This window comes from Podarcis erhardii (assembly GCF_964252035.2).
Source record: "Podarcis erhardii genome assembly, chromosome: 7".
NCBI classification, from domain to species: Eukaryota; Metazoa; Chordata; class Lepidosauria; order Squamata; family Lacertidae; genus Podarcis; species Podarcis erhardii.
Window position 1 is genome coordinate 16,134,175 of NC_138511.1, and position 12,946 is coordinate 16,147,120.

Sequence of the window (12,946 nt, forward strand, 5' to 3'; positions counted from 1 at the left end):
ACTGGAACGTGTCCAGAGGAGGGCAACCAAAATGGTCAAAGGCCTGGAAACGATGCCTTATGAAGAACGGCTAAGGGAGCTGGGCATGTTTAGCCTGGAGAAGAGGAGGTTAAGGGGTGATATGATAGCCATGTTCAAATATATAAAAGGATGTCACATAGAGGAGGGAGAAAGGTTGTTTTCTGCTGCTCCAGAGAAGCGGACACGGAGCAATGGTTCCAAACTACAAGAAAGAAGATTCCACCTAAACATTAGGAGGAACTTCCTGACAGTAAGAGCTGTTCGACAGTGGAATTTGCTGCCAAGGAGTGTGGTAGAGTCTCCTTCTTTGGAGGTCTTTAAGCAGAGGCTTGACCACCATATGTCAGGAGTGCTCTGATGGTGTTTCCTGCTTGGCAGGGGGTTGGACTCGATGGCCCTTGTGGTCTCTTCCAACTCTATGATTCTATGATTCATGCTGCATTTGTAAGAATTCAACTGTTTACTGCTGCAGCATCTGCACTTCGGAACTCCCTGGCCATTGATACCAGTCAGGTGTCTTCAGTATAAATTTTTTTGTCACCTGCTTAAAACGTTGTTTAGAGAATCCTGCCCAGATGCTTAGGAAGCCAGTGAGAGTTTTAATCTGTTCTTTTAATCCATTGCTATTTTAACATTTTGAAAGTTTTTTGGTAATTTTTCATATGGATCATTTTATTGCTTTTTTTTCAAAGCTACTTTGTGTAATGGTTGGGATTATTGTACACAATCAAGTAATAGATGCATTTATAGGTAACCAGGTAAAGGTAAAGGGACCCCTGACCATTAGGTCCAGTTGTGGCCGACTCTGGGGTTGCGGCGTTCATCACGCTTTATTGGCCGAGGGAGGCGGTGTACAGCTTCCGGGTCATGTGGCCAGCATGACTAAGCCGCTTCTGGCAAACCAGAGCAGCGCATGGAAATGCCGTTTACCTTCCCGCCAGAGCGGTACCTATTTATCTACTTGCACTTTGACGTGCTTTCGAACCGCTAGGTTAGCAGGAGCAGGGACCGAGCAACCGGAGCTCACCCTGTTGCGGGGATTCGAACCGCCGACCGTCTGATCAGAAGTCCTAGGCTCTGTGGTTTAACCCACAGCGCCACCCACGTCCCATAGGTAACCAGGCAGAGGGCTTTTTCAGTAGTGACGCTCACCCTGTGGAACGCCCTCCCATCAGATGTCAAGGAAATAAACAACTATCTGACTTTTAGAAGACCTCTGAAGGCAGCCCTGTTTAGGGAAGGTTTTTTTTTTTTTTTGGTATTTTTAATAATTTGTTGTAAGCCAGGCAGAGTGGCTGGGGAAACACAGCCAGATGGACGGGGTATAAATCATAAATCATATTATTATTTATTGAAATTGCCATCATCAAATGGGGCAGAGAATGGGGGGGGGGGGTGCCTGAGCGCTCCACTTGTGTGGGTCAGAAAGGCTGCTTGTGAGCTGCCCTTTGTGTGCCCGACTTCCGGGAGGAAGATTCAACCAGTTAGGCCCAGCGCAGCCCAACCTCTGGCCTTGTGGCAGGCGGTGGCTGTTGAGTCAGCGTTTTTTTGTTCATGTGCCATGGGTGGCCAGGTCCCTGGGGATTGCTCAGCTTGTGTTGCTGTTGGGCTGATTGGGAAGTCAGACTCCTCCAGATGAGGCTAGATATCTTACAGAGGTGCCCAAGGGCAACCGAAGTTCAGCTGCAGCAGAGGGCGTGCCTCCGCCATTCCACAAAGGATTAACTCATTCTCACATAGACTTGACAGGAAAGGCAAGGGTGGCTGAAAGTTTTCAACCAGAGGGCCATGTCACCCTGTTTTGACCAGTGTGTGTGTGTGTGTGTGTGTGTGTGTGTGTGTGTGTGTGTAATTGAGGAAGAGTTTTCAGAACATCTAATGATCACCCACCTATTTGGGTATAACTGTAAACTGTTTATTGTTATTAATGGTTTCTATTGATTTGTTTGTTGCTTGTATAGGATATTCTGTTTGATGTTTGGCGTGTGTGTGTACATATATATACACATTTTTATTAAATTTTCTGTTTTACGATTTTGAATACTCATTTAAACATCCTTAAAATATCCATGACTTCCTTCTCTTTCCATGGTTCATTTTGCATATCTTAAATCCCTGCATATTTTACATAAACTAAACCATTCGGTATTCCATTATTGCATCCATCAAAACTTATCCTCACTGCTGAATTTCTCTTAATGCTGCCAATATTTCCAAGTGTACACAATTTTTCCGTATATATTCAATAAACATTTTCCAACATTCTTATAACCTAGGCCCTTCTTGTTATCTTAATTCAGGCATGTCCAAAGTCTGTTTCGGGGGCGTAATCTGGCCCGCTGGTCGGTTTAATCCAGCCCCTGGGAGGAAAACAACAACTTTGGTCGGCCCTCACAGCCCTTTACTTCATCAAATCTGGCCCTCTTTGAAAAAAGTTTGGACATTTTTTCTATATGTTAAATCTGCAAGCTGTGCATATTCCATCAGCATAAGTTGCCATTCTTTAGTTGGGACCTCACTCATTTTCCATTTTGGGGCTAACAAAACAGGGGGGCCGCAGTAGTGGCATACATAATAACCTTTTTTCACACCTGGGAATATCTGTCTGAATTGTTGTATTTTTATATATACTGTAAGCATATATAAAAGTAGCTGGGGAAACCCAACTGGATGGGTGGAATAGAAATTAAAATATTTATTATTTATTATTATATTAAGCCAGGCTCACCCCCAAAACAACAACAGATCAGCCATACAGTAATGGTGCTTGCTGGGAAGCAGTCTCTGCCACTCAGCCTAACCTACTTTGCAGGTTTGCTGTGGGGCTTAAATGAGATGGGCACATCACCTTGAACCCCTTGAGGAAAAGAGTAGTATAAACGCAATCAATAAGCAAGTTGGGTCCTTTACTTTCAGTAGGTCTGTTCTGAGTCAAACAGAATTGACTACTGCCCAATGACAGCCCAGGGGGATTGAGCAACAGCAAAAGCACCCATTGATGCATCGCTAACATTAAAAAGCATTCATTTACGACCATTATACAGCTGCCCAAATAAGCCAGTTGTTCAGATAATGCCAACTTCACATCTTAAATTCACAGCAAACTAGGGAATTGGGGCGGGATTCAAGCACTGTCAGTGGGGGCAGCAAAATCATAGAATCATAGGACCGTAAAATAGAATCATAGGACCGTGGGGGCAGCAGAATCATAGGACTGTACAGTTGGAAGAGATATTAAGGGTCACTGAGTCCAAGCCATTGCTGCTATTCAGGAGCCACAACAGAAGCATCTCTGACAGGTGAACATCCAGCCTCTGTTTAAAAACCTGTCACCTTCCAAAGGAGTCTGTTTCACTGTCAAACAGCTCTCCTCATCAGAAAGTTTTTTTTTTTTAATGGGAAAATGGCAGGGGGCAGGCAATTTAAGGCACACCCCATCCCCTTGGGTCCATCTGGACTGTCAGCCACCCTAAAAAAAAAAAATGAGATGGGTCATGCTGGATGAATCTTGTTTCTTCTTTTGATAGAATAACAAGCTTGGTGGATCAGGGGAATGTTGTGGACATAGCGCATCTTGATTTCAGTACAGCTTTTTACAAAGTCCCCCATTATATTCTTGCAGAGAAGCTGGTATGATGTGGGCTGGATGAGTTAACTGTTAGGTGGATTTGTAGCTGGTTGACTGACCGACCCCAAAAAGTGCTCACTAATGATTGCTTGTCATCCTAGGAAAAAGTGACAAGTGTTCTGTTCAGGGTTCTGTTCTGGGCCCGTTGTTGTTCAACCTCTTTATAATCAACTTAGATGAAGGAATTGAGGGGGTGCTCATCATATTTGCAGATGACACCAAACTGGGAGGGGTAGCTAATGCTGCAGAAGACAAAATCAAGATGACCGTAACAGATTGGAGAACTGGACCCAAACTAACAAAACGAGTTTCAATAGGGACAAATGTAAGTTTCTGCACTTAGGCAGAAAGAACTAGCTGCACAAATATAAGATGGGGATACCTGTCTTGCCAGTAGTACATATGAAACACATCTGGGGTCTTAGTAGACCACAAGCTTAACATGAGTCAACAGGGGAAGCAGCAGTGGGGGTGGGAATGCTATTACTGTACAGGCTGTATCAAGAGAAGTAATATTGCCACACTATTCTGCCTTGGTCGAAACAAAATAAAAAAATTCCTTCCAGTAGCACCTTAGAGACCAGCTAAGTTTGTTATTGGTGTGAGCTTTCGTGTGCATGCACACTTCTTCAGATACACTGAAACAGAAGTCACCAGACCCTTATATATAGTGAGAGGGTGGGAGGGGTATTACTTAGAAGGGTGGTGGGAATGGGTAATTGGCTGATAGGTGTGGTAAACCTGTTGATGACTGTTAATGACAGGAAAAAGCAAGGGGTGGGATGGCTAAAAATAGCTATATCATGTATAATGAGATACTAATCCAATGTCTCTATTTTTTTATTTTGTTTCGACTATGGCAGACCAACATGGCTACCTAGCTGTAACTATTCTGCATTGGTTAGACAACAGCTGGAATACTGTGTCCAGTTCTGTGCACCAAAATTTAAGAAGGATATTGACAAGCTGGAACGTGCGCATAGGAGGGCAACCAAGAGGATCAAGGGTCTGGAAACCAAGCCTTATGAGGAATGGTTCAAGGAGCTGGAAAAGAGGAGACCGAGAGGCCATACGATAGCCATCTTCAAATATATGAAGCGCTGTCACATGGGAGATGGAGCAAGCTTGTTTTCTCCTGCTCTGGAGAGCCATGTGGTGTAGGGGATCGAGTGTCGGGCCAGGACCTAGGAGACCAGGGTTCAAATCCCCACGCAGTGAGGAAGCTCACTGGGTGGCCGTGGGGGCCAGTCACTCACTCTAAGCCTAACCTACCTTACAAGGTTATTGTGAGGATTAATGGAAAGGTGGAATAGAAATTAACTAATGGATTCAAGTTATGAGAAAGGAGGGTCCGCCTAAACATCAGGATGAGCTTTCTGACAGTAAGAGACAGTAAGTTCGACAGTGGGATGGGCTCTCTCAGAAGGTGGTGGACTCTCCTTCAGTGGAGGTATTCAAGCAGAGATCAGGTGGCCATTTGGATGCTTTAGCTGAGACTTCAGCCTTGCAGGGGATTGGATTAAATGACCTTTAGGATCTCTTCCAACTCCACAATTCTATGATTCTATCATTTCCTCCGGAAGCACGCCGGGGAGCAATTTGGGAACGAGCTAGCTAGGTGGCTTTAGCTCAACAGAGCAAAACAAATGGCTCATTGCAGGCATCACCCATTGCCAATTAAACTTTCAGATTAGGTTCTGAGTTCATTGCCATCACTGGCTTTGTTTGTTAAAGGGCACAGAGCGAGCAAAACAAGGGAAGAAGTCCTGTTCCCCAGCTGGACAGAGAATATGGCACAGGAAATTCATGGAGGAGGAGCCTATCGACGGCTACAAGCTAGGATGAAGCAGAATATTGGAAGAATCAGGTTGGATAAAAGGAAGAATTTTTTTTATGCGGTGCAGAGTTAAACTACGGGAACTCCCTCCCACAGGACACAGGGATGGTCACCAACTTGGAAAGCTTTAAAAGAGGATTGGACAAATTCATGGTGACTATTTTGGATAAGAATACCAGCCACGATGGCCCCAGGAAGGGAGAGGGCTCTTGTTCTCGGATCCTGCTGTGGGCTCCCCATTGCGGCAACTGCCCGGCCACTGTGAGAACAGGAAGATGGACTAGATGGGACACAGGGTCTTCTTATGTTCATAAGAAAAGACTTTGGGAATGATGGTTGCCGCCACACCACTGGGCATTGAGATTTACCCCACCTTTTGTAAACTCAGGTTTCCACCACAGTATTTAATATTTGTCAGTAATTTTTTTTTTTGGGGGGGGGGGATTCTCAAGCACAGAAATTTGTGGATTGAAGCACTCTGTTGCCCTTCAGTCGGCAGAACTGGCAATGTTATAGCTGCAACGTAACACCTTTTCCGCACTTGTAAGAACTCAATCTTTTGGTGTGGCAGAACCTGCACTTTGGAACTCCCTGCCAATTGATATCAGGCAGGCGACTTCAACCACCCTCCCTTTTCGGCACCTGCTAAAACATTTTCCTTTGGACAAGGCTCCCCAGATACTTAGAAATGTCAATGTGAGCTTTGATCTGTTTTTAGTCGATTGTTATTTTGACTTTTCAAAAGTCTTAAGTTATGGTTGTTTATTTTTCTTGGTGATAATTTTGTTGCTTTATCTTTTTTGTAAACCGCTTTGAGGTTTTGTCCTCAAACAATCAAAGCAGTGTATAAATTTTATAAAATAAACAGTGTAACAAATCCACCTTTTAAAAGGAGACTTTTTGCAGTTAGGAAAGTGAGGCAGATAGGCTCTGAAATGTGTGTGTTGGACAAATCATTGATGAGAAGGCATCTAAGCCCAACAGAAGCAAATCAGGTGGAATCCTTACCAATCGGGGAAACAATTATCAATAAAGATTGTCTGTAGTCTAAATTCTATGTTTTTTGCGCTTATAAGGATCAATTACACTCCTCACTATCCCCAAATCCCCCATCAACATTTTCGATTCTCTGCTGATGGGATCCATTACAGGTCTATACAACACCTGATAGGGTGCAGACAGAAAGAAAATGTGTTGTGATATATTTAAACAAATGGTTTTCTTTTTATAACCTGACCGAACACAAAAACTCAAAACTAAAACTCACTCTTGGAGAACGTACCGTGAGAGCTCACTCCTTTAAAACAAATCTTGCCTCTGAAATTGTGCAAAGAAGAAACTATGGTCTGGTGACAGACAATAGGACCCAACTTATTTCTGTGACTAAGTTGTTTAAAATTGTTTTTAAAATTGTTTTTTAATTGTGTAACCTGCCCTGGGAACTGTAGCTTACCCTTCACAGAGGTGCAATTCCCAGAACCCTTCACAAATTACAGTTCCCAGGATTCACTGGGGGAAATAGCAAGCTTTAAACACACACTGTGCCACCCCCAAATACATTTTGGACTCTCCCCAGCTTCAATCTGAGTCTGCTCCAGACACACACATTATGGATCTGGTCCAGGATCTGGACCAGGACTCAGCCCTGCAAACCCACTCCCAAAACTGGCACTGAAAGTCACAGCCCATATAATAATTTCTTAATAATTTCATTATTTTCAATATTTTTAATGTCCAATGTTTTACAGTTTTTTATGTGTTGTAAGCTGTCCAGAGTGGCTGGGGAAACCCAGCCAGATAGGCGAGGTATAAATAATAAAATTATTATTTATTATTATTTATTATTATTATTTGTACCCCACCCATCTGATTGGGTCGTTCTAGCCACTCTGGGCAGCTTCCAGCATATACAGAAACCCAATCGAACATAAAAAACTTCCCTGTTTTTAGGGAAATATAGCAGGCTGACTCGGAGATGATTTGGGTTGATGCTTGCTATATTTGCTAAATACTTCCCGCATCATGCACCGTTCAGCAAGATTTTACGCCTTCCCTTCGGCCCTCTGTGCATGCTCCAGAGGCCGGAGAATCCCCACCACTGAGCAAACGAATAAGGGCAATTGCCTTCCTTACCCGCAGACATCAAGGGACATCTCTGTGCCCAGCACACAGACGGTGCTGGTGGGCTCCTCGGTGGACAGCCGGATCCATCTTTGCTCTGACATGTCGAGGGTGGTCCCTGCGCCTCGTTTGCGCCTGGTGCGTCTCTCCTCTCCCTCCTGGGCAGCAGACTCTGCGCCTGGCTCTGGTTGCAGCCCCGATGCAGATGATGCGATTAAGAAGCCACGGGCCAGCGGGCGCCACCCCCGGGGCTTTGCATCGTGCCAGACGATAGGCTGCCCGGGGTTGTAATCCCACCTCCTGGCTCTCTGCAGCTGGGTTGGGTGCTCCGGCGGCAAGGGCTGCCAGTCTGGTGTGCGCACTCAGGTGAGGCGCACAGGTGAGAGCTACCTTTGGTCTAGCAGTTAGCCGGAGGCAGAGAGGAGCAAGACGCGTGGGTGGACTTATTTATCCTTCCAGCTGGGTAAAGTGGATGGACTGCTCCCTCCCTCCCTCTCTGGAGCCAAATTGTCTTGCTCCGTAAGGATTTCCCCACCCCCCACCCCATCGCCTTCCTTATCTCCAGCTGGAAAACTAATTGCTTTATGGTTCCTACTAAGCAGGCAGCCTGTAGCTCCTGCTCAGGTGTGCCAACTTGAATAAAATATTGGCTGGAGGGCTGGTATGCCCCGAGCCACATAATCGATCGCATAATGGAGTGCGCGCACGCTATTTGAATGGCAATGCCCATCGACTAGTGGGTGGGCCTCAAAATATTTTTGGGGGTGGGGATGAAGACCCCTTAAGTTGGCTGCAATATTCAGTCACTGAAAGGAGGTGATTTTCCTTTTTCCTTTTTGTATATAATTTTTATTACGTTTTCTGTTTTACAATTTAAGATACTCATTTTACATCCTTAAGTTTTTAATGACTTCCCTTCTTCTCTTTCCGTGGTTCATTTTACACATTATAAATCCCTGCATATTTTGCAAAAACTACAGTGGAACCTCAGGTTACATACGCTTCTGGTTACAGACTCCGCTAACCAGGAAATATTACCTTGGGTTAAGAACTTTGCTTCAGGATGAGAACAGAAATTGTGCTCCGGCAGTGCAGCAGCAGCAGGAGGCCCCATTAGCTAAAGTGGTGCTTCAGGTTAAGAACAGTTTCAGGTTAAGAACGGACCTCCAGAACGAATTAACCTGAGGTGCCACTATATACCAATCCATATTCCATTACTGCATCCATCAAAACTTATTTACGCTGTTGAATTTATCTTAATGCCGCCAGTGTTTTCAGCTGTACACAATTACTTCTCATATATTCAATAAACATTTTCCAATCTTCTCTAAACGTATGTTCTTCTTGTTATCTTATTCTATATGTTAAGTCTGCGAGTTGTGCATATCCTGTCAACTTAAGTTGCCATTCTTCTTTAGTTGGGACCTTGCTCGTTTTCCATTTGGGGGGGCTAACAAAACATGGGCCGCAGTAGCAGCATACATAAATAACCTGATTTTTCTGTTGGCACCTCTACCCAGGATCTCTCTGTGCAAAGGAAACGGCCTTGCGTAGAGTTCTTCTAGCTCAGTGCTGTCTACACTGGCTGGCAGCAGCTGTCTGGGGTTTCAAGCAGGGGTCTCTCCAAGCTTGGAGATGCTGCTGCTTCTGTTTCTTGTGCCAAAGCTCAGTTCTGGGATTTGTTTTGTTGTAGCAATAATGATAATAAATAGTACTTCCTCTGGAATGGTGTTTAGCACTGTTGTTGTTTAGTTGTGTCCGACTCTTCGTGACCCCATGGACCAGAGCACTCCAGGCACTCCTGTCTTTCATTGCCTCCCGCAGTTTGGTCAGACTCATGCTGGGAGCTTCGAGAACACTGTCCAACCATCTCATCCTCTGTCGTCCCCTTCTCCTTGTGCCCTCCATCTGAGTGAGCACTCAGGGCTGATTTCCTTCAGAATGGATAGGTTTGATCTTCTTGCAGTCCATGGGACTCTCAAGAGTCTCCTCCAGCACCATAATTCAAAAGCATCAATTCTTCGGTGATTAGCCTTCTTTATGGTCTTTATGGTCCAGCATACTGAGCTGCAATGTAGAGAGCTGGGCTAGAACAGATGGCCCTCTGGTGTACTTGCCAACCTTGTGCATTCAGTGCATCAGAGAACTTCAGAGTTGGACGGACTCCCTGGGGTCATCTAGTCCAGCCTTTGCATTTTATGTTACAGTTACTGGACCTAATGGTCAGGGGGTTACTGCAAGTTCTTTGTCACCCGTCGTTTCTGAAGAAAGTGTGTTTTCTCAGAAGGAAGGCTATCCTCCCTCCACCACAACAAAATGAGAAATTCTGATTGCAATGGGTGACTAATGATTTCTTAACCAGAGAACATTTGTCCATTTCAGGAAAGCACCGTAATTTCAGAAGGCTCTGTGAGAGCCGCCTCGCCCTGACATTTGGCAAAGCAAGGAATTGTTGTTATGTTTTCTTATTGGCATTATTATTATCATTGCAAATGTGTCTAGTGATATAGACAAAGGCATTATCCAAACAATAATTGTGCTGCTGCTGCTGTTTTAATTTATTTATTTGGTTTTTCAACTTAAAGAGAGCCAGTTTGGTGTAGTGGTTAAGAGCGGTAGTCTCGTAATCTGGGGAACCGGGTTCGCGTCTCCGCTCCTCCACATGCAGCTGCTGGGTGACCCTGGGCCAGTCACACTTCTCTGAAGTCTCTCAGCCCCACTCACCTCACAGAGTGTTTGTTGTGGGGGAGGAAGGGAAAGGAGAATGTTAGCCGCTTTGAGACTCCTTAAAGGGAGTGAAAGGCGGGGTATCAAATCCAAACTCTTCTTCTTCTTAAAATTTTACAGAGATACATCAAACATAAATCATAAAAACCAGATTCCAAGGAATCCCCTGCACTTCCATCTTCTCCTTTGTGGGTCCTATTATTAATCATTTCCTCCCGCATCTTTTATGGTAATCCAAACCCTTTACCCCTTCCATTATATCCAAAATTCACCATTAAACTACAAGTGATATTCCAGTCATACGAATGATTTTAACTGTTTACAATGGTCTTTAAGATAAGTTATAAAATTTCCCCATTCCTTATTAAAAAATAATTTTGCTGTTTATAGGCCCTAGTACAGTGTGATCTAATGGTTAGAGTCGCAGACTAGGACCTGAGAGAAACCAAGGTCAGTGGTGTAGCGTGGGGGGTGCAGGGGGGGCCGGCCACACCGGGCGCAACATCTGGGGGGGGCGCGCTCGCCGCCCCCGGAGTCGCCGAAGAGCCTCGGGTGCAGGCTGTAGCAGAGCCCCATGGCAGCAGCCCAGGCAGCAGGAAGAAGAAGCTGGCAGTGGCGGCAGGTTAGGGGTTGGGGTGCAAATTACTTGCCTTGCCCCGGGTTAGGGGGCGCAAATTACTTGCCTTGCCCCGGGTGCTGACAACCCACGCTACACCGCTGACCAAGGTTCAAATACTGCCACATAGCTATGAAGCTCACTGGATGGGCTTGGGGGTGAGTCCCTGCCTTTCTCAGCCTTGCAGAGTTACAGCTGAGCATTCTGTTCTCCAAGCAGTCCATTCTGCATTCCCTCCAGTGTCCCAATTTTCCAGGGACAGTCCTGAAATCACAGAAGCCATCCTGGTTTCTCATTTGATCCTGGGATGTCCCGCTTTTCCTTTTCCCTTTCCTCTAGGTCTCGGAGAACAATTAAAAGTGATTGTCAGTGTAAAAAATGAGTCCTGTTTATACTGAAAATAAAATACCTGCAGCAAATGAAGGAAATGCTGAAGAGGGCATACAAAGCCCTCTCTATAATTTTGAAGGAAAAGGTCACCCAGCCGCTTGAAATTATTTAATTGCAAAGCTTCAGCAGCCAGCCATTTTTTTTAAGGAAACACGTGAAGTGTTTATTCCTTTATTGTAAATTGAGCCTTACACTGCCTACTCAGAACTACGTAAGTCCCACTGAGTTCGACAGGATTTACACTGTGGTATGTTCCTGTTCATCCTCACAGTTTCCACCACCGTTGTTGTTGTTGTTGTTGTTGTTGTTGTTGTTATCAAGACAACTTCCAGCCAAAATCTTATTTCATTCCATTTATCTGTTGAAAGTGTTGTACACAATCTCTTCCCTCACACATTTCCACCCACTTTTCTGAAGGAGCGTCTCCACCCCCATCATTCTACCCTGACACTGAGGTCCAATGCTGAGGGCCTTCTGGTGGTTCCCTCACTGTGTGAACCAGGCAGAGGGCCTTCTCGGTAGTGGCGCCCGCCCTGTGGAATGCCCTCCCACCAAATGTCAAAGAGAACAACAACTACCAAACTTTTAGAAGACATCTGAAGGCAGCCCTGTTTAGGGAAGCTTTTAATGTTTGATGTATTACTGTATTTTAATATTTGGTCGGAAGCCGCCCAGAGTGGCTGGGGAATAATTATTATTATTATTATTATTATTATTATTATTATTATTATTATTATTATTCCTGATGTAGAATAGAATGTCCCTATTTTGAAATGTTGGAGGGTATGCAACTTTCCCTGATCTGTCACCCACTTTGCAGCGCATCCCCCCTGAATTTGCTCGGGGGCAGCAGCAAGCAGTTCCTTCTGGGAACGCAAGGAGCCATTCCATTTGCAGAAGAGCAGCTCAAGATCAAATCCTGCATGAGTTCCATTAGGTGGGGGGAGAGAAGGGGGCATTCCAGTAGCTAAAGAAAGCCCAAATATTTCAGAAGAATATATTTCAGAAGCTAGACGAATCAAGGATCTGACTCCATATAAAGCAGCTTTTGAGGTCACTGAAGGGAACCCAGGGGTCATCTAGCCCAACCCCCGGCAGTGCCGGAATCACAACAACCTTTTCAGCCCAAGGCCTTCATTGCCTTGTGGGCAGTTTCCCTGGGGCTGCAGGCCTGCGGTAGGTAGCTGATCCTTGCAATGCAGCCCTAATTATGGTCATTGTGTAATTATAAGATCTTTACGTGATCTTAGAAGATCATGCAGTCTTGACTTCCTAGGGCGAAGCCCTCAGACCTAGAAGACTACATGTGGATTTGGTGCCCAGCCCCCTCCCCCCCAAAAAACAACAACACACCACCACAAAAGGATAGGGTTTACTGGCGAGTGTTGACCTTACACACCCCATCCCAAGACTTTCTCTGCCTCAGGAGAGTTAGCATCTGTGACAAATTACCTACAGAGCAGCCGACGCCTGAGACTCAAGGGTTGCCCAACATCCTATTATAAGGACGATGGAGATCTATGGAGATGAGGATGTCATCTAATCAGGGACGTGAGGCTGGCAGACTCCACACGCCCATCTCCAAAGGATTTGCCTTGCAGTTTAG

General features: G+C 45.1%; 1 protein-coding gene across 1 annotated transcript in view; it reads right to left on the reverse strand.

Moving 5' to 3' along the window:
• LOC309346798 (protein-arginine deiminase type-3-like) overlaps positions 1-8,030 on the reverse strand; it is a 33,159-nt gene extending 25,129 nt beyond the window's left edge. The window contains exon 1 of the mRNA XM_081870998.1: positions 7,620-8,030. Within this exon, the coding sequence (XP_081727124.1) occupies positions 7,620-7,711 (92 nt within the window). The 5' untranslated portion in view covers positions 7,712-8,030. The remainder of the gene's footprint in view (positions 1-7,619) is intronic.
• Between the last annotated feature and the right edge of the window lie 4,916 nt (positions 8,031-12,946).